The sequence below is a fragment of the Dreissena polymorpha genome, chromosome 7 (genome assembly GCF_020536995.1).
Source record: "Dreissena polymorpha isolate Duluth1 chromosome 7, UMN_Dpol_1.0, whole genome shotgun sequence".
Taxonomy (NCBI): Eukaryota; Metazoa; Mollusca; class Bivalvia; order Myida; family Dreissenidae; genus Dreissena; species Dreissena polymorpha.
In genome coordinates, this window is record NC_068361.1 from 92,802,082 (window position 1) to 92,823,617 (window position 21,536).

Consider the following 21,536-nt stretch of genomic DNA (forward strand, 5'->3'; position numbering starts at 1 on the left):
ATAGTCTATCATATTTTTTCAGATGTCATAGCCAAAACCTTTGACAAGCCTTCGGTTGATGTTGAAGAAAAGATGAGAGGTTGTTTAAGGCATCTGCGGCTGATGCACAAGTAGACTGAAGTCTTTGTAAATAAAATGTGCTGTTAAAATGATTATTTAACCATTGTTTTCACTTTGTTATATAGATTTGCACCTGTTTCAACAACATTAACTTATTTTTATGCTCCCGGTAGAGTCTCATAAAGCAGTTGAACTGTCCGTCTGTCTGTCTATCCGTCCGAAAACTTTAGCATTGGTCATAACTTTTGCAATATTGAAGAAAGCAACTTGATATTTAGCATGCATGTGAATCTCATTGAGCTGCACATTTTGAGTGGTGCAAGGTCAAGGTCATCCTTCAAGGTCAGAGGTCAAAATCCAATGGAAGAAATAAGCAAAGAGAGATAATTTCTATACCTGCCAAATGATAAATAGAAATTTTATTTCAAAGCGGTGCAGTAGGGGGCATTGTGTTTCTGACGAACACATCCACATCTCTTGTTTGTATTTATTCCATACAATCTTACTTTTTTCAGTTCTTTCTTTGTGTTCAATGTTATGTTATAACACTATTATATTTTATTATAACAATGCCATGTCTGTCAAAATAGTTTTATCATGCTGTGTATATGGATATATATGTAAAGTTTTATGTTTTATCGTTTGAAAAAAAGTAATTAGAATTTAATTTATGATATTTTTGTTCTTATCATAAAAAAGTTTTTCAGTTTTCAAGTGGGTGAAAAGTGGGTTTTTACTGAGCATTTAACAGGTTTTAAAGCTAGTTTTAACTGCGTTTAATCTGTGAAAAGCACACATTTAGCTCACTTAATGCTCAAATAAAAACCCACTTTTAACTCGCTTAAGAACAGGAAAAACCGACTTGATGTGTAGAAGCGGGTGTAAAAGCCAACATAAAGGAGAACACACTAACTTTTAACCAACTTAAGTTGGTAAAACTCGGTTTTAAAGCGTGTTTTAACTGCGTTTAATCTGAGTTAAGCACACATTTAGCTCACTTAACACTCAAACAAAAACCCACTTTTAACTCGCTTAAGAACAGGAAAAACCGACTTGATGTGTAGAAGCGGGTTTAAAAGCCAACATAGATAAGGAAAACACACTCACTTTTAACCCACTTAAGTGGGTTTAAGTTAGTTTTAGTTGGTTTAAGTTGGTATAAGAAGGTATAAGCGTGTTGGTTTATGTGAGTGAAATCCAGGTTTTACCTACAAAAAACCAAGTCGGTAAGCAAAAAGTGTGTTTAAAAGACACGCTTTAACCCGGTGCCAATACCGCAGGGTTTAACACGGTTTTAACACGGATTAAAACCGGGTTTTGCCCACTTTTTTGACAAGTGAGAATTCCCTAGATGTAATGTGCACATTGTTGTTGTGTTGTTGTGCTAATTTTTATTCAGAGGAAAAATGAAGGGATATAGGTAAATAAATAAAAAATATTTTTTGAGACCTTAATTACTCCAGCTAGTTAAATTTGTGGTTTATGTATAGTAATATCTCATTGTCATTCATTCATTCCGATGTGCTAATAATAAATAAATTGACATCAGCTACTCATAATGGTGTATGTAAACCCTTTGCATGCTGGGAAATTTGTCGTCTGCTAAAATGTTGTCTGTTTAATTTCTAAAATAAGCATTTTCTGCGATTTTTTTCAAAGAATACTATCGGAATAGCAAACAGTTTGGATGCTAATGAGACGCCACATTCTGTGGCGTCTCATCTGGATCCAAACTGTTTGCAAAGGCATTCATAATTCGGTTCCAGCACTGAAAGGGTTAAAACTGCTACAGGAAGAGAAGAATATTTGGACAACTTCCTTGATGTGTTTAAAAGTCTAGGTTGTTTGAATGCAAGTCTTTTAGTGTGAAAAGCTACTACCGTATTTTACCATGCATAGCGCGCAGTTTTTTACCTTCAAATTTTAAAATAAAAATTCAGTGCGCGTAATACATTGACACAACGCTTTCCTGGTTGCTAAATTGCAAAAAATCCATTTCATAATCGTAAATCTCCACAATTGCCGCCATTTTTTTTATTGCAGAAAACTACACCCTATAATGTTATAGACTGAAAGGGCCGTTGTCGAAACAACAAAAAGCGGGAAAGGGTAGGAATGAACGGGGTAGTAACAGTTTTGACAAAAATTAAAAGATGAAAAAATGTCTTTGTTGGTGTTTTCACACTTCTTTATTGATTGTTCATTAAAAAAAATCGAGGTATATCAATCCCCGCGTCGTCGCGGTATTGTTTGTTTAAGTTTTTGTTGTCATGAAAACTCGTTGATTTACAACGCAAAACGTCTTATTTGAACTGACGCTAATTATTTCAATCATATTTGTCAACTTCGCTTTTGCTTTATTTTGATAATTTAATCCAAATTTTAATGTTAGCAATTCCAAAAATTTGCACTCTATGTGAATTGACAGTTTGACGTCATCAAAGGAAAGCCGCTTCCTGTCTGAAGCAATAAAGCGACAAGTTTCTCGCCGACAAAATTGGCTTCCTTTGTCTAGCAATCAACATGCCGAACCAATCGTGTGTTTGTTCCTCAATGGCAATCGTCCAATTAAATAATAGCACGTGCAAAGCTCCGCCTTCGAACCTTTTTGCAGAGAACGGAGGTGGAGTTAAACGGTTAATTGAGCAAGTGTTATACGTTAGTTGAGTTCTGATTTGCCGAAATTTCTCGGCCCTAAGCATTGAAACGACGAATACATTTATCAATGATTTTCCTATCTCTGCATTAATATGCTACCGTGTGAGTATACTACGTAGGTTACAAACCAACAATAGAGATATAGACTCATTTTAGTTTCTTTCAATAGAGCAAACAAATGATATTTGTCTAATGGCTTTACGCCGATAACACCAACTGTATGGAATTGAGCGTTCGGGTGTATTGTTTGACTCACTATAAATACCGATCAACTAGACGCAGTGACGGCGCGAAATACCGGGTCAAACTGGATTAAATCGAAAGCATCTCTTAATGGGGAAATATTTAAGTCGATGAAAAATAAAATGGGATCCACGGACGATTTGCGTAAAATTGGACATTGCGATGTTGCGGGTCTGCAGAAGACTATGTCATACAATGTTGTGAGCGGCAGGTAATGAAAATGTTACACTGTTCAAATGTGAGGAATAGGTAATAGTGGTTCGAATTTAACGCGCAGGGGTCTTGAAAAAACACGCGCAGTGCGCGACAATAAGGACATTACGGTGTTCTCGAGAGAATAATCTTAAAAATTGTCGAAAATATAGTGCTTTGCAACCCATGCTACTGATCGTATAAACGCTCCCTACTTTAAAACAAAACATTAAGCACCCGAAAAACTCAGATTAAATGATTGCGCAATATAAGAATGGCGGCCATTTTCGGCCCAATTTTCAGGTTTTTGATCTTGAATTCTTTTTTTTTCTCCATTTTTGCTTAAAAAAATCGCATGCGCGTTATACATGGGAGCGCGCTATACACGGTAAAATACGGTAAACAAAATTAATTTGGTCAATCCCTTATTCAGGGCTTAACACTAAGGCACGTCCGAACGACAATCACTGCCTGTACCTAGGTCCGGGCTAGCCAATGTCCCAGTAACATGCCCGAGCGGTCGTGTGTATTTTGGGCTGGATTATGTGTTCTATATCAATAAACTGCATTTTAAATAAGCTTTTGAAAGATGCAAAAATCTTAATACAGTATGATCAGATGACAATTAAATACCAGATTGAAGTCTGAGACTACAAACAGATCAAAACTCGAAGTAGATTTGGAACCCCCTGATTGCAATCAAAAAGAGGCCGACAATTCAGAAAATCCCCGGCAGTTTTCCTGGTAAAACAAGTCAGTACCTATTTTTAAACAGAATTCCGATAGATACGGTTTTGATTGGTTTCCTCGAAGTGACATGTTTTTTCGTTTAAAATACGTTTTAAACTATAAGCCGGGATCGCCCAGGATTGTCCGGGATCGATGAAGGTGTAAAACTCGACATTAACACAAAGTTAATATAAAATTATTATTTATTTATCAATTTTAAATAATTTTAATTTGATTGATCGATTAGAAGTGTTTTGACAATCTTTTTTACGCAATTCGAATTATCAAAACTAATATTAATGGTCGATCCCGGCATTTAGTAGAGAGTTAACCTTGTACAATTGTTACCACTACTGTAGCACGTTATTTGTTATTTTGCGACACCTAAGATTCACTTACCGTTTGTTGTCAGACGGCAACCGCGGCAATCTATGTAAAAAGGTTTTAACGTTCATGTCGTTGTTTAAGTTTGGCTTACGGGTGGGGATGGGGGTTTCTCGGATGAAAAAAAGAAAAGGGAAGAAGGAAAGTAAGAGAAAGTATGAGGGAAAAAAAAAGAGGAAATTTCTCCCAAAATTGCGTGAAGATTACAAATAGATGTCTTAAGTAGATGAATATTGAATTCATTAGCATTAGTAAGGCAAGCTAATAAAAATGATTGAATCATAATTGCGCATCTCCACGCACAAGAAAATACAAGTTAAATGATAAATATAAAGGTTTTGATAATACTTTGGTCGGGGCACATGAAAGATTGGTCAGGGCTAGTAGGTTCTGCATTTACTAGCCCGAATGGGCTAGTTGAAAAAAAAGTTAGTGTTAAGCCCTGCCTTATTTGATTTGATGATTAAATTGTCAGTGAAGTTTTCATAACTGACAATTACTGGTTGTGTTGAGATTATTTAATGACTTCACATGTGTTGGTTGCAATGATCAGTGTAAGAGCACAGGAGTTCAGTATGAAAGGTCTGATATGACATAATTGAGTGACTGAGGGTGTGATTAGACATCAGCGATTTTTTTGTCAAATTGGGAAAAGTACCCGTACCGTACCGGTCCAATTGGGAAAAATTGAGTCGTGAAAACCTGAACATTGGGAAAAATCGAGTTGTGAAACCCTCAAATTGGGAAATTGGTTTATTTGATTTTATGCTCCCAAATACTTTAAAATTGATAACTAAGTGTTTTCAAGCTGTCAATATTATATTTACCTAGATTCAAACCATAGAGCTGCATAGGGAAACTAACTAAATGTTGCATTTTCCAAAAAAAAATTATTTTTATGTCCCCCACTATAGTAGTGGGGGACATATTGTTTTTGCCCTGTCTGTTGGTCTGTCTGTTTGCGCCAACTTTAACATTTTGCAATAACTTTTGCTATATTGAAGATAGCAACTTCATATTTGGCATGCATGTGTATCTCATGGAGCTGCACATTTTGAGTGGTGAAAGGTCAAGGTCATCCTTCAAGGTCAGAGGTCAAATATATGTGGCCCAAATCGCTTATTTTATAAATACTTTTGCAATATTGAAGATAGCAACTTCATATTTGGCATGCATGTGCATCTCATGGAGCTGCACATTTTGAGTGGTGAAAGGTCAAGGTCAAGGTCATCCTTCACAAGGTCAAGGTCATCCGTCAAAGTCAAATGTCATATAGGGGGACATTGTGTTTCACAAACGCATCTTTTTTTTTTTTTCTTTTTTTTTTTACCTTAAATTGGGAAATTTTTGGACAGCAATTGGGAAATTTGTAGTTTTTTCGTAATTGGGAAAGTGCCGTTTACCGGTACTTTATAAAGAAGGAAAAAAATCGCTGGACATAATAAATTTAACCAATGTGTGATAACATTAATTTCAATTCATGTTCAACTTGTGTGAGTCTAGTAAGCTATAATGAGCCTCTGGCCTGGAAGGACCTTATAAACTTTGCAATACACACTGCTGTAGGTCTATGAAAGTAGTATACAGTCATGTATTACTATAATATGTAAATAACAAAATCAACAGTAAAAGTATGATGGTGTTTTGCAGTCAACTATGCAACTGATGATGACAATTAAGCTGTTATTGATGCACATTTGACTTGGCTCTTAACCTCCTCCCTTTATATACATAATCTGGACATTTAAAACTTTAAGGCAAAAGTCATAGATGTTCTGAGTTGAATAAGATGTAGAGTTTGTGCAAATCGCTGCATAACTGATGAAGTTTTGGCTGTTCAAGGGGATGCACCCCGTTTTCGGGTTATTTTGAGTTGAATACCTTGTTATATATATATATTTGGTAGTGATTTTTTTTCAGAGCAGTTGAATTTTTGTTTTATTTGATTATTTATCATTCAAAATAATGTTTTCACATATTAATATCATAGCCACATGCTAACCACCTGTAAGATGTTCAGCACTGAATTTGCTAATATAACGCTTGATCTTTTTTCAGGCACAAAGGCTTATATAAGATTTTTTTTAGAAAATAATGATTTTTGGTGGTTGGCCAGTAATGACATGCAGGCAAAAAAAATGAAGACAGCTGTTTGTGTTATCGTTATTTGTTCACAATTTAAAAAAATTAATTCTCTCATTTATTTGATTTAAAGGAACACAGGTATTATACTCTGCTGTGGGGTGCTCACAAAACCAGATGTTTAAAGAAGTTGTCGTTCATAACTACACTGCAACGCCGATATATCGCAGACCGTTATATCGCGCTGTCCAATATATCGCGCTTTGGCTATGGCTCCCAAAAATCCAACGAGCATGATCACTAAATGACATGTTTTAAACTTAGAATTTGCTAACTTAAGCAAACCGGTTCTAGCTAGTATTAACACCCTATATGTCGCGGCTTACTATGGCACGCAGTGAAGCGTGAAAAACAGTCGATAAGTGACAGTGTACACACGGCTGGGGTTGTTTTTAACACTTAACAAATAACCAATTAGTGTCATTTCAAAGATAATAATGGCAGTTTACTGGTATATAAATCGTTAAATTTCGGTACTGGTCATGAATTTCTTTGTTCTGATAAAAAGCGCGCGAAAATTGGCATGGGTGTATTTATTTCTAAATAAAAGTTTCGTAGCGGGTACAACATTGAGATAATTTTATTTCCATTAAAAGTTTGGTTGTAAATTTCAACGTAAGTACCGCGGTAACTCACGAATTATGTGGCATTGACATTTTCTCTTAATAAAATATAATTCAAATACGCTGTATCGTTACCGACTGTTTCAGTTCCTTCATTAGGACTATTTATAAGCGTAAATTCGTATAAATGCACAATTATATTTTATATGTTTTTTACGGCAAGAATTCTTGTTTTGAACTTTTTCCCGAGCGATCGTACATGAAAATGAAAAATATAATTTACATTTTGGCTTTTATGATAAATAAAGATACATATGTAGTTATGAAAAATGTTTATTGTAGAATTTGTTTGCAATTATCACTATACAAATATGTAGTAGCGCCGTATATAAAATGAAAACATTGGGCAAATTTGACAAATTAACCGCAATACATTTTAGTTAGACATTTCTCGAGTTATATCCCGCGCCGGATATATCGCGTTTGCGATCTTTGGACCCCAACAACCGCGATATATCGGCGTTGCAGTGTATTGTATTACGTATGAGTGTTTTCTAAATACAGAGTATAGTTTTTTAATAGAACACTTAATGATTTTATATAATGATGAATTCTGGCAGGAAGGAAATTGCTTGCCATAAATTTTGTTGAAAGATGTGAAGTGAGTGAGAATTGTTTATATATTGTGTTTTAATGTGCTTTACAAAGATATAATAATAGACCTGTTGAATAGTGTAGGAGTACTTTTGTTTGGACAGCATTGTGTCTACAGACTGAAGGTCATCAGACATACAGACGGATAGACAGACAGATAGACAGACTGACAGTCTATGGAAAATTCACAGTATTCAGTATTTTATATGTCTTAGTGAGGGGTATAATAAAGCCATGAATGCCATGGATTAAAAAAGGTTGAAGTTTGATAATGCCTTTCCATTGATGTGTCACAAGAGATTATCTTTTAACAGTCAACTATCATTATGTGGTTTATAATTGATATAAGGATGATTCAGGTCAATACATTATCAGTTCAAAAGATTATTGAAATTCCTTCTTATTTTATTTGGATAAATGTGTTTATTAATGTTGTATTTGAATTACTGCTATTAATGCAAGTTCACTGAGATTTGATTTTTAATGTATAAGTGGATGAAATGTTTTTTTTGTGTTCTGTACTGTTAACAAGTGCCAGTTAGTGGGAATGTGAGTTAGTGAAAAGAACAGTGCTGTGATGGGAGTTCATGTAACTTAATGAGGCCCAGGGGTTTGAGAATCTTATTTATAATTTATGATTTCTCCATGAGGTTAATTATCATCATCTGCCCAACAGCCTGCAGATACATGTATATGTTCTCAATGAAACAGCCTTTAAAATTGTACATGTATTCTTCAATATCTGGCAATTTACCCCCCACCGCCTAAGCCCTATCACCAATAACGGATAATAGTTATGTGGATGATAATGTGATGTTTAGTTATTACTTGTAACCAAGCTTACTCAGGAAAAGTGTGAGCACTGAGGTGATTGACAACTATATAATATGGTGAAAAATCCAGATACATAAACAAATGTTTCTCACATGTACCAATTTATTTCTGTCAGAGTGATATTTAAAATTAATTAATTAAAATTTATTTAAATGGATTTTCTCTTATACATTTGTAAAAACTAATAGCAGTTTGATAAGTCATGTCGTCATTCATTGCATGTCAGAACACTTTGAACTATGCACCCAGCTGACCAACACAACAGATTTAAATCAAGAAATCATGGGCTGAGCAATCAAATTCATTTGTGAAAACTTTTAGTGGTGAATACTTTCACACAATTGCATAAGCCAATCCATGTATTTGAAATTTGCAGTCCACACAATCTTAACAGGGACAACACTTAAAACAAAAAATTCCATAAAATCGAAAAGTGTTTTCCCTGATTAGCCTGTGCAGACTGCACAAGCTTATTGGGAATGACCCTTAACTGTTAAAGACTGCACAGGCTTATCTGGGATGACACCGACATTAAGCCCAGTTTTCCCAGAAATCTCACTAATGTCTTTATGATTTCAGAACTATAGACGCCATGGCAGTTAACGTGTACAGTACGAGTTGTACACAGGAGAATCTGAGTAGACACGACATCATCACATGGGTCAACGACAGTCTCCAAACTAGTTATAGTAAAATTGAGGAATTGTGTACAGGTACGTCACCGCTTGAATGTAGTGATTTTCTTGTACAAGTCTAATTGAGCCCTTTCTGGGAAAACTTGGCTTAATGCATGTTGATGAAGTTTCGTCCCAGATTAGGGTGTGCAGTCTAATAAGGGACGACACTTTCCACTTGACAGAGTTTTGATTTGGAACAGACTTCCTTTAAAAGAAAAATTCCATACAACAGAAAGAGTTGTTCCTAATTTAAATTAGCCTGTATGGAGTGCACATGCCTATCTGGGACAACACGTTAATTATGGAATGCATTAAGTCCTGTTTTCCCAGAAGAGGCTAAATGGGAAATTTAACCTTGTAATAGGCTGCTTGGAATGGTCTTATGTTTTCAAAAATGCAGGTGTATGTTTGCTGATTGTATTATATGAAGTGAATGTCCTTGAGTTTGATAATTTTAGGTCTCAAACAAACTATAATATTATATTATGCTTTTGTTGGCTTTTCTTAAATGTAAAACAAATCATGAATTATAATTGGGCACCAAAACATACATGTACTGCACAGGGCTCGTCCGTGAGGGCGACGTGGGCGACATCTTCGCCCGGCACATAATAATGTCGCCCTTAAATTACATGAAGGAGAAGTTGACTTCGCCTTCTTTTTTTACATCAACGTTTTTCTCTCTCAACTTTTTCTTCTAAAAATTCTCTATTTTCACATATCATAAAGTCACCGATGACGCTTGTTATGTTATCACTTTATTATCGCAGCAAAAGATCGACTGCTGTGAAAGCTTATCCAGGCAACTAGCATACATGGGCATCCACTCCAAACAATAACGGTTTAGATCAAAAGATCATAGCGAGTGTCATTTCGCCGACAGTTTGGATAGTTCTCTGTTCTGCAAGCCCAATTAGTACACGCCTTGCAGGAGGAGTTAAGCGGTACATTTACATCGATAGTTACCAATGAGAACGCGCGCATTGTACATACATATGCAGTAGTTTACCTGAGCGATGAAATGACGTCGTTATAGACATGTATTTACGCTCAAAAAAGTTTACACGCGCAACACATTCCCAACAGTAAATATGAATACGATTTATTCTAGTACGTTCTACTGTTTACTTGTTTCGTGTTTCAAAACTCTTAAACACTAATTATCCAGTCGATGTTCAATTTATTTTGTAAGACATTAATTCAGTACTATATAAACAAAAACTTACAACCCACCCGTGCAAACTGTAGTGCTAATTTCCATAATTTTATCTACCGTATCCATACGTAAACGACTTTATTTTATATACCGCAACCTCTTTGCGCGTGCTGTAAGTTGTCTTATGATTACGTGATAATTGATTGACCATTCGTTAATTACATGTTTTTGGCAGTCAGAAAAATTATTAAAGAAAAACAAAATTGATCAAAGGTCTGTTAATTAAGTAGATCCACTACTGTAAAAGTCCAGCGAGTTTTGACAGTTTGTAAATCCACCGCTAATTATGAAAAACACCCATCTTATATAAACTGGAATCACAGTTCATTTTTATACTAACAAGTCCTAATACTACACAATAGACATTGAGAAAACACATTTCCTCGATTAGATATAAATTATCAGAGTAGAATAAAATTGCTACGTCATGACTCATGACCTTCGACATTGCACATGGCAGATGAATTGTAGCATTCAACCCGCGTTCAATTCAAAGCTGGCGATTCAAATTACAAGTAATGGTGATTCAATAATGGAGAAAGCATTAACTGGATTAAACAAACATGTACGTGTAATAAGGTTTGTTAAACCAATAACAACAAGGACAATTTGGATTATTAAATGAAACAGGTAAGGCATTCTCAAGAGTACATATTTCGGATATGTATACAATTCGGATAAACAGTAATAGATATACTATATGTCCCATGCATTAAGATTGTGTTTTGTTAAGACTCGTTTTTACCACAATTTGGTGATTTCATGACGCGAAGAATTCCCAATGGCATTGGTACCGGACCTGTTCCCAATTGGGTGAAAAAAATCACTGACTAATTATCATGTATCGATACATTATGATGTAAATAGGGTTTGGATTGTCATTGCATTATTAAAGTACTGTTTATTTTTATGATGCACATGGAAATCACAAGTTTTATTTGTATGAATTGATTTTTGTGACTTAATATGACTTTTGTAAGGATTTATTGAATTTGAAAATAGTATTTGTTTGTCATTGATGATGATACTAAGGCTTGGTGTAATGAGGGGTATAAAACAAGCAAAGATTTTATTAAACACCGAACAGAAATCACTTCTCCTTCTAGTAGCCTCACTTCTCCCTAATTTCAGCTCAGGGAGAAGTCACTTCTCCCTCAAGTTTGAACCTAGGCTGAGCCCTGCTGCATGTGCTCTGTGATGAAACATTTCAGATTCCTTAATATTTTTCATTTCAGATTCCTTAATATTTCAGTGCTTTTTTATACCTCAACAAACGAAGTTTAAGGGGGGTATATAGGAGTGAGCTTGTCTGTAGGTCGGTATGTCGGTCTGTCTGTCGGTCCGTATTAGGCCAAAAAAAAAATAGTCTTGGTTCAGGGAACATGGCCAGAAAAATGTAGGAGGGTAGGTAGGTTTTTTCTTTTTTTTTTTTTTTTTTACCAGTCGACTGATTTCAGGGTGAAAAAGGGTCAGTTAATGCACCCATGATTGTTTAAACACTGACCAAATGATTAACATTGCACATGTGGTATTTAGTCGTTGTATATTATTCAATATTCCTAGCTCTTTATGCACTTCTTCAGGGCTAGCGCTGGCCCAAAATTTCTTTGAGCCAACCATTTTTTGTTTGTCTGTCTGTGATAGTGTGACCTTCATATTCAAAAGTGAACACGCCATCTTTATCAGTCTCTGGTGTTTGGGGTGTGACCTTCAGAATTTTTTTCATCATGAGACCTGACCTAGTCTCCGACACGTGCTCAAGAGTCTGAATAGTGGCTGTCAAAAGAAGGGTAACCTCAGAATAGCACAAGTCTTTCTTCTGGTACATTTTTTGATAAAATGGCAATGGGTTTGAGCGCATCACACAGGAAGTGAGCAGTGTACATAAATTTGAATGTTGCTATTGGTTTGTACAGGCTAAGGGCCTCACAGTACATTGATTTTGATTCATTATCAAAGCGAAGCCAATTGTTGTCAAGTTTCCATGACTCTTGGAATGCTCTAGTGTTTTGTGTTTTAATTTTTTTTTTTTTTTGTTATGACTCTTTAAGGTTAAAGACGCCATGTTAGCGACTGTAGAGACAAAGTGGTTACTTCCATTTTTATAGTAGACTAGATGAATGACTCTTCCTATGTGTTAAAAATTCAAAACTTTAATTACAATTAAACCGCGCGTGTTTTTCACATTTTCATTTGATTAAAATACGCTGCTGTCAGTTAGCATAGTGTGCGAGTAAAACAAACAAATTAATTAATTATCATCTTTTCATTTCGATCGGAAATTGGCAGAAAGTTGTAACATCATCGACATAGAACTAATTATTTAATTATCACTTTTAAATTCAGATCAATAGACAGCTTGGAAATAATTAAATTATTGTCACGCTTCTTTTCATTTTTAATCTTCAATAATACGACATTTGCGACCGGCCGCTATTTTGTTTGCAGACGACAATATTAACTGTGTATTCAAAGTGCACAGTATCTGCGCATGAATGACCGAATATTACTCCATAGCTCCACCCATTTTTACATTTCATTCAACAACGTCATTTGATGTGTAAGAGAGCTCAATGTTGATTGGCCAGCTAGCATGCGCACTTCAATGACAATAAGGTCAAGCGATGTCTCGTATACAGGTGCAGACCGGTTTTTGTTCACTGTTCAAATTGCGAACACTTTCATTGAAACAAAGAGAAAAATATAGAAACCCAATCCAGATTTAAATGGTGGCTGTTTTCAATGAAATTTTACGAGATTTTAGCATTTTCGCCATCAGATTTTTTTCCATGGACCAAAAAAATCGTTAGGGTCGGGGGCAAAAAATAGGGTCGGTCGGGTTCCCTGAACCAAGACTATTTTTTTTTTTGGCCTTAAGTGTCCGCTCTCTAATTCAAGTTGTTTTCATCCCATCTTCACCAAACTTGGTCAGATGTTGTATCTTGATGATGTCTAGGTCAAGTTCGAATCTGGGTCATGCTGGGTCAAAAACTAGGTCACTTAGTGCATTTGAAACATTGAGCATGGTGTCTGCTCTCTAATTCAAGTAGTTTTCATCCGAGCTTCACCAAACCTGGTCAGAAGTTGTATCTAGATGATCTTAAGGCCAAGTTCGATCATGGGCAATGCCAGATCAAAAACAAGGTCACAGGGTCACTTAGTATGTTTTACACGTTCGGCATGGTGTCCGCTATCTAATTAAAGTAATTTACATCCGATCTTCACCACACTTAGTCAGAAGTTGTATCTAGGTGATGTGTAGGTCAAGTTCGAACATGGGCCATGCTGGGTCGAAAACTAGGTCATGGGGTCACTTAGTGTGTTTTAAACATTGAGCATGGTGTCCGCTATTTTTTGTGAAGACAACGTGCAAAATATTCTGTGTCAATGTGGCATGTGGGGGTATTCGTCATGTCTGTGACAAAGCTCTTGTTTTACCCAAAATTACAGCCTCTTACAGACTGCATTTTAATAGCAAAAAAGCAATATTTTTCCCAAAAAATCTGGCCAAAATTTCGAACAAAAAGATGCAGAACATAATTTTCCAATAAGCTTAATAATGAGTTTATTTAGTTTATTATACAGGGATATGATTCTGTAACACTTTATAATATACATTTTAAAATGCTGTTAAACATTCACTTTTAAACAATGTGAATACTGATATTTATCATCATATGAATAATGTGTATTTTTCCAAATTGCATGGTTTTCCCCCTATTTTTCTCAACCCAAAAAGCAAAGGCTGTAAGATATGAAGTCCCAAAAAAGAACGTATTTGAAACATAATGTTGTATACTTAATTTGAGGTATTCTTTAGAGAATAAATCAACAACAGAAGAAAATAACTTTAAAAAAGTTCATATGACCATAATTTGCTGTTTGCTATAATCTTTTGACCTGCTTTATATTCCAGGTGCAGCATATTGTCTTTTTATGGATATGTTATTTCCAGGTATGTTAACTTCTGTTTATTGCTCTTCTGATGTAACATATTCTAAAATGTTAATTTTTAGTGAGGCTGTTTTCGGAGAAAACCCGAGCTATTGTCATAGCCAGCTCGCCGTCCGCCGTAGGCGTCGTGCTAAAACCTTAACATTGGCCATAACTTTTTATGCCCTCAGATCATAGGTTCTGGGGGCATATTAAAATCGCACCGTCAGTCAGTCAGTCAGTTAGTCCCGTCCGAATTACTTTCCGCTCAATAAGTCAGGCAATTGTTATCCAATCTTCACCAAACTTCATGAAAATGTGTAAGGCAATAACATATAGATCAAGTTCGATAATCCGCCTAATTTACCCAGACACTCTTGAGTTACAGCCCTTGAATCATCGTAAAATTGGTTTTTTTCTCATTTCCGCTCAATAACTTAAGCAATTGTTATCAGATCTTCTCCAAACCTCATGAAAATGTGCAAGGCAATAACATCTAGGTCAAGTTCGATAATCAGCCAAATTGACCCAGACACTCCTGAGTTTCAGCCCTTGAATCATCGTAAAATTGGTCTTTTTCTCGTTTCCACTCAATAACTCGAGCAAATTTCATAGGATCTTTACCAAACTTCATGAAAATGTGTAAGGCAGTAATATCAAGGTCAAGTTTGATAATCAGCCAAATTGACCCAGACACTCCTGAGTTACGGCCCTTGGATCATCGTAAAATTGTTGTTGTTTTTGTTTCCGCTCATTAACTCGAGCAAATGTCATAGGATCTTTGCCACACTTCATAAAAATGTGTAAGGCAATAACACTAGGTAAAGTTCAATAATCAGCCAAATTGACCAAGACACTCCTGAGTTATGGCCCTTGAATCAGCGAAAAATTGAGGTTTTTTCTCATTTCCGCTAAACTTCATAAAAATGTGTAAGACAATAAAATCTAGGTTAAGTTTGATAATCAGCCAAATTAACGCAGGCACTCTTGAGTTACGGCCCTTGAATCATAAAAAAAATTGCGTTTCCACTCGAAAAATGCTCAAAACTTTTATGTTGCTTTAGATGTAACCTGCATATTTGGTATGCATGTGTATATGGACAAGGCCTTTCCATACTCACACAAATTTTGACCCCTTTGACCTTGACCTTGAACTTAGGATCCGCGTTGAGGTTTCGAAATCTGCGTTAGCTTTCGAAAAAGCATTTCTTGGGGGCATATGTCTTCCGATGGAGACAGCTCTTGTTAAATATTGAAGATAGCACCTTGATATTTGGCATGCATGTGTATCTCATGGAGCTGCACATTTTGAGTGGTAAAATTTCAAGGTGAACATCATCCTTCAAGGTCTAGGCTGCAAAAAACAAAGTCAAGGGAAGTAATAAGCTTTAAATGGACATAGTTATCTTACCTGCCCACGTATATATTTTTGTTAAATAAATCAAAGCGGCGCATTAGGCGGCATTGTTATTCTGGCAAACACATTGTAGTAAAAGGTCAATGTCATCCTTTACAGTCTACGGTAAAAAATACAGATTTAAGGGAAGTAATAAGCTTTAAAAAGGGAGAAAATTATTCAATATTGAACATAGCCACTTTATATATTTGGCATGCATGTGTATCTCATGGAGCTGCACATTTTGATTGGTGAATCTACAGTCACAGTAGTGGCTTTTAATTATTTGCTACTAAAAATAGAGATTTGTTACAGACAATAATTTTCAAAGGAAGTAATTTATATAATTATAAATCTCGTATTATATATTTCCTTACCAAGAATTGAAGTTCTTTTCACAGTTACTGCAAGGATTTATTATTTTGATTATTTATAACCCAAATGATTTATTTGTCAAAGTTTTTTTTTAATGATATAATAATAATTTCTTTGATGTTCATTACATACCTGTGGACTTATGTCCATAGATACATGATCAACTCTGGCTATGATGTCTTTTAAACCACAGGCCTTGGTTGTCAGTGATGTCTGACATGGTCATAATTGCCTGTGAGATTCCCCCCCCCCCCCCCCCCCCCCCCGGTTGGATTGGACAAAATTCAAGGGAAGTAATAACCCTTAAAGCGAGATGATTTCTATACCTGCCAAATGATAAATAGAAATTTTATTTCAATGCAGCGCAGTAGGGGGCAGTGTGTTTCTTACAAACACACATCTCTTGTTGGGTCACCAGATCAAAGGTCAAGGTCACTGTGACCTCTAAAAAAAAAAAAAAGATTGTGACAAGCTTTCGCAGCCGAGCGTGGCACCTGTAATGAGGTGCTCTTGTTAAAACATTACATTATTGTTTGAGCCATGTTGACATTTCTTAGCAAAGAGAAAGTTTCATTTGATCAAAACATTTTCTTCTTAAAATTAATAATTTGTTAAAGCACCAAGAAGTATAATAAATTGCAACAGAACAAGATTAATATTTTGTGTTATTGATTCCTCTTTGACGTGAACAGTGGGGGTTATACAGTGTTTTTTTTCACCATTTTGGGAATAGGGCCGGGTCCCTTTGAATTGCGAAAAAAATTAATTTAAACCTTCAAATGGGAATTTTTAGGTCCTGTTTGGGAAAAAATATTTAACTTTTTCCATTGGGAAAGGGGCCGGATACCGGACCAGATTTTTAACAAAAAAAACACACACACTGATATAGCTTTGCATTTGTCCATCAGTCTGTCATTTGATAGGTCTGCTAGTTGGTCTGTTAGATTGTAGACGTTTCATTTCAGTGCAATATCTATAGGAACGAGTGTTACAGAAAGTTCATTTCTAGTAATTTGTTTGTTGTTTGTCAACTGTCCCATCGTGGCTAGGTTTTGAGATCTTTCTGCCCCCCCCACCCCCACCCAAAAAACGCACACACTTTGAGAACAGTTTTAATCTACATGTATAATGAATAAAAAAATGAATAAATTGTCGGCTTAAATACCTTCTGAAAAACTTACCTCTGCTTAAAGCACCAAGACATAAAAGCAGTGGCAGTTCTTGTTAAACTGAGGTGAGCGACCCTTGGCCAACATGGCAACAACAATATTGTACCCAAGTATGCAATTAATGACCTTTCTTTATGCAGTCCATCTTTGGCATCCAATTCTTGTCTTTTATAACTAAATGGAGCTGTGATTATTATTGATTTATTTCATATATGTTCTGTATCACATACATATGTTTTGATGTAATGAAATAAATGATCAGTTGTTTCTCAATTATAGGTGACATAAGTTTTATGTTATAATTTCTTGTTTAATTCTTAGTTATGGTGCTACAGTTTTACAGTGTATTTAAGTGTCTTACTTTTGCCTGGCATAAGTTTTTCAAATGTTAACTCTTAAATTGTTTAATATTAACATATTTAAAGTGAATAATGTGTTATCTGGATTCTGTTATGATATTAATCTATTAACTTAATGTTATTTTCTTTGTTCATTTGATACAACAAAGTCTCTAGAATAACCATGTTTAAACAGATATGGAGCTTTTAAAAATACACTGATTTACTTTTTGGAATGGTAACCTGTTAAATGTATACATACAATATGCAGAACTTATTTTAAACTGCAAGGTAAAGACATCCTTTAAATAACAATCATATTCTCTTTCTTCAACATAAAATATTTGTTAATATTTAAAGGAATTTGATCGAACTTTGTATTATTACCACAAAAGTGTGTTCCAATAGCAATATTTAGCTCTATCTGTTTTGTTAAAATAATTGACTACTAGGCAAGGAAGTTTGTTTTCTTATACAGCAATATAAATAATAGCCATCAGATAATACTGGTCTTAGACTTTTGTCCAAGGGATTTTTTGTAAACCCCATGTCTAAACAGCATATTTATACAGTTGGTGTGGCTTTTTACATTGTAATGTATTTTAATGATACATATCTCCTGGAGGACTTTAACAGGTTTCATTCATACAAGTATGGACTTTATTTGCAGATTTGTCTTCCTTGTTGTTTAATGCTGATGATATAATTCACATTGCAGGAAGTATTATTATGAAAAAGGTTAAAATTTCAACCAAATTGGAGCATGAATCGATTCACAATTTCAAGGTGCTTCAAGAGGCCTTCAAAAAAGCAGGAGTGGATAAGGTGAGAAAGGGAGATAACTTTCAGGTCAGGGGAGAGAATGCCAGGTGTTCCTAAAGGGAGGCCATTCCGTTAATGAGTTTCTCCTAAGGAAGGGAGGCTATCACTTGGTTATTGAACTATTGACCAGTTATGTTACTACTAATCACACATTCTTTACAGCTGTCTGATTGACATTACTACAGCAGCATTTCAGGACCATGTTTTGATGTCAAAACATTACGGCTAGTTTTATTTAAAATGATATAAAAGTCCTTAGGCATTTCAAACATTTGCATCGGCCAGAAAGTTTCTGAAGATGTCTGTTAACTTGTTTAACCAGATTTGTTTATAGTTATGGGATCAACACTAAAAAAAATTAAGCTGGTATTTACAAAGTTGAATCACTAAAATTGTTTCTGAATTTTTAAAAATACAAATATGGTTTTATTTTACAGAATTAAACAAAATCATTTGCTATATACGACCATAGGCTTGCTTATAATATTATTGTATGAACATGATATATTATTAAGGTTGAACTGTCAAAGTGCCTGATGTAGGCCTTCAGTACCAATATTTGTGAGTCATGTTTACAGCCATGAGTCCTGAAATGCTGCTTAGCATGTGGGTACATACAGCATGCCTTGCCGATGACACATATCCGAACCTATGCTATGCCAACTCTTCTGTAGACCAAGAGCCCTCATGATTCTGTAGATGCTGTATACCCATATGAACAAACATATATGTTTATTATTTTATGCGTTAATTAAGTGTTCTCATTAAAAGGTAACCCCACAAACCTCATTGCATTTACTCATTTGTTATTTTATTTTAAATATGGAATGTACTAGAATAATATTGTTAATAACAGATATGTTTATTTATGAAGGTTGTGAGTGCTTACTTAGAAGTGAGAACATTTAAGTGAATGCCTACTAAAACCTGCAGAAAGAAGGACATTTATGTCGTGATAATTATTTTAATGTAAATTGTGAAGAAAGTTTATTTATTATTTACAAAAACAACAACACAAATAAACCAGAATGAAAGAATAATACATGCCATAATTATTTATTATGGACATTGACTCTTTTGAAAAAAAAGGAGTCATATCTAACTTGGATGCACGTTTCCTCCTCCTTGCCATTGACCTGCCTGGGATATCTATTCATGTTTATGTTCTATGAATGAACTTGAGTTTCCTTCTTTCTTCTAGCATGCCTTACTAACCAGATATTTGTTTACAGTAATTGTAAGATTAAGAAACAAACAAACTGCATTGTTATTACCCAGGATAACACACCACCCACAGCAAACCAATGTAACCCTGTTCTGAAAAATTTGGCGTAATGCATGTGCGTAATAGTTGTCACAGATTAGCCTGTGCAGTCCACACAGTCTAATCAGGGACAACACTCCGCTTGCCCGGATTTTCTTGTAGAAGAGACCTTTAAACAAAAAATTCCATAAAAGCAGAGTGTTTTCCCAGATAGGCCTGTGTGGACAGCACAGGCTTATCTGAATGACACTTTACGCACATGCATTAAGCCCAGTTTTCTCAGAACAAGGCTCAATGGTATCAACCAACTGTTACCAATATCTAACCCCTGTTTATGTGTTCTCTATTTGTACCTCTTTGCAGGATCAGTAGGCCTTAAAAAAGTGAAATTCAATACAAATTTAGAACATGAATATATACAGAATTTCAAGTTCCTGCAATCGTCGTTCACGAAATTAGGTGTAGACAAGGTAGGTGGGAGCGGCGTGACTTGTCGGTGTCTCAGTCGTGCCACTTTAGCCTTTTCACAGAAATGAGCCTCACTCTTGAAAAACGGGGCTTAGTGCATGTGAGTAAAGTGTCATCCCACATTAGCCTGTGCAGTTTGTAGTAGACAGGCCAATCAGGGACGACACTTTCTGCCTACACTGAATTTTTGCTAAGATGAGTCTTCCATTAAGCCAAAAAATGCGTAGTGTTGCCCTTTATTAGCCTGTGCCGACTGTACAGGTTGATCTGGGACAACACAATATGCACATTTATTAAGCCCCTTTTTCTCAGAGTGAGGCTCTAATTCATTATGTTCCTACATAACCAGAATATGGGTCAGGGGGAAAATGTCTGCAAAGCTCCTTGAATTCTATTTTTTATATGTCCTAAAATTTAAAGGAAATATTATGGTTAAGTCTGTTTGTAAACATTAATATTTTATAAATACAATGTGGATGAAATAAGAGGAATCATCTTTCAGGTGTTGTGCATGCAATCAGATTGCCTTATTGTTGAATTTTCTGATAGTATGAAAAACGACTGTTGGTCTGAATTTGCCAGATACATGTAAGTCATTAATGGGCAAGTTTCAGGTCATATTTTTGAAAAGATACGTTGTATGGGAATTTAGTTCCCCTTTACTATACCCATATGACACATGTAAGGTTAATATCAGTTTTCTTTAGGAACATTTTTGTTTGATACTTAAACACAAATTAGTAAATCCATTCCCAGAATGAGCAAATACAAGACAAATATGTAAATAAACTGGTTACAGAATTAAGGAATTTTATCTGAAGAATGTACTTAAAATTTTTTCAAATGAGCTTTGAGGATATTATTGACCCTAGTCCAATATTCAAGGTCCTCATTTGAATTGTGTTGTAATGTTTTTTTATGCCCTTCTTTGAAGAAGGCAGCATATAGCAGTTTCACTGTACGTCTGTGTGAGCTGTCCTGTCTCAGCTTTTATTGTGTCATATATATGATAGATTTTCAAATAAATTTAGGGCAAATGTCCAACCATAATAAGAAAACATGTCACATGATGACCTGTCTCTCTACCTTAACAATTTCCTACTTAAAAGCAAAGTGAAAATGGCTATATGCAAAAAGAATTAAACCAGAACAGCCTGCGAGTAACTTGCAGTCTGTTCAGGTTTTATGCTGTTTGCTGCTCATCAGTATCTGGAGGTTTGGAGATTTGAATCTAGTAAAAAAGTCGTAAATTAGATATAACTTTCCAAGGGACTACAAATGTGTGAAAACAAGTATCTACGTGGTAAGAGGCTAAATAAGTTAATGGTCAAGAGCACACATGAAGGTGGAAGGTTTAATTTGTCAATAAAAAACAGCTTAAATATTCTTGTCACAAGTTTGCCATGTACCTGGATTTAT

At 35.2% G+C, this 21,536-nt stretch overlaps 1 protein-coding gene across 6 annotated transcripts in view; it reads left to right on the plus strand.

Moving 5' to 3' along the window:
- The window catches only part of LOC127836813 (microtubule-associated protein RP/EB family member 1-like), a 72,644-nt gene that overhangs the window by 24,093 nt on the left and 27,015 nt on the right, over positions 1–21,536 (plus strand). For 5 of the 6 annotated variants that reach the window (XM_052363411.1, XM_052363415.1, XM_052363416.1 and 2 more), the window contains 3 exons: positions 9,039–9,172; positions 14,269–14,307; positions 20,013–20,119. In XM_052363411.1, coding sequence (XP_052219371.1) covers positions 9,052–9,172; positions 14,269–14,307; positions 20,013–20,119 — 267 coding nt within the window. In that variant the 5' untranslated portion in view covers positions 9,039–9,051. Of the gene's footprint in view, positions 1–9,038; positions 9,173–14,268; positions 14,308–18,281; positions 18,389–20,012; positions 20,120–21,536 lie in introns of all 6 variants that reach the window. The other variant, XM_052363413.1, reaches the window with a different exon arrangement.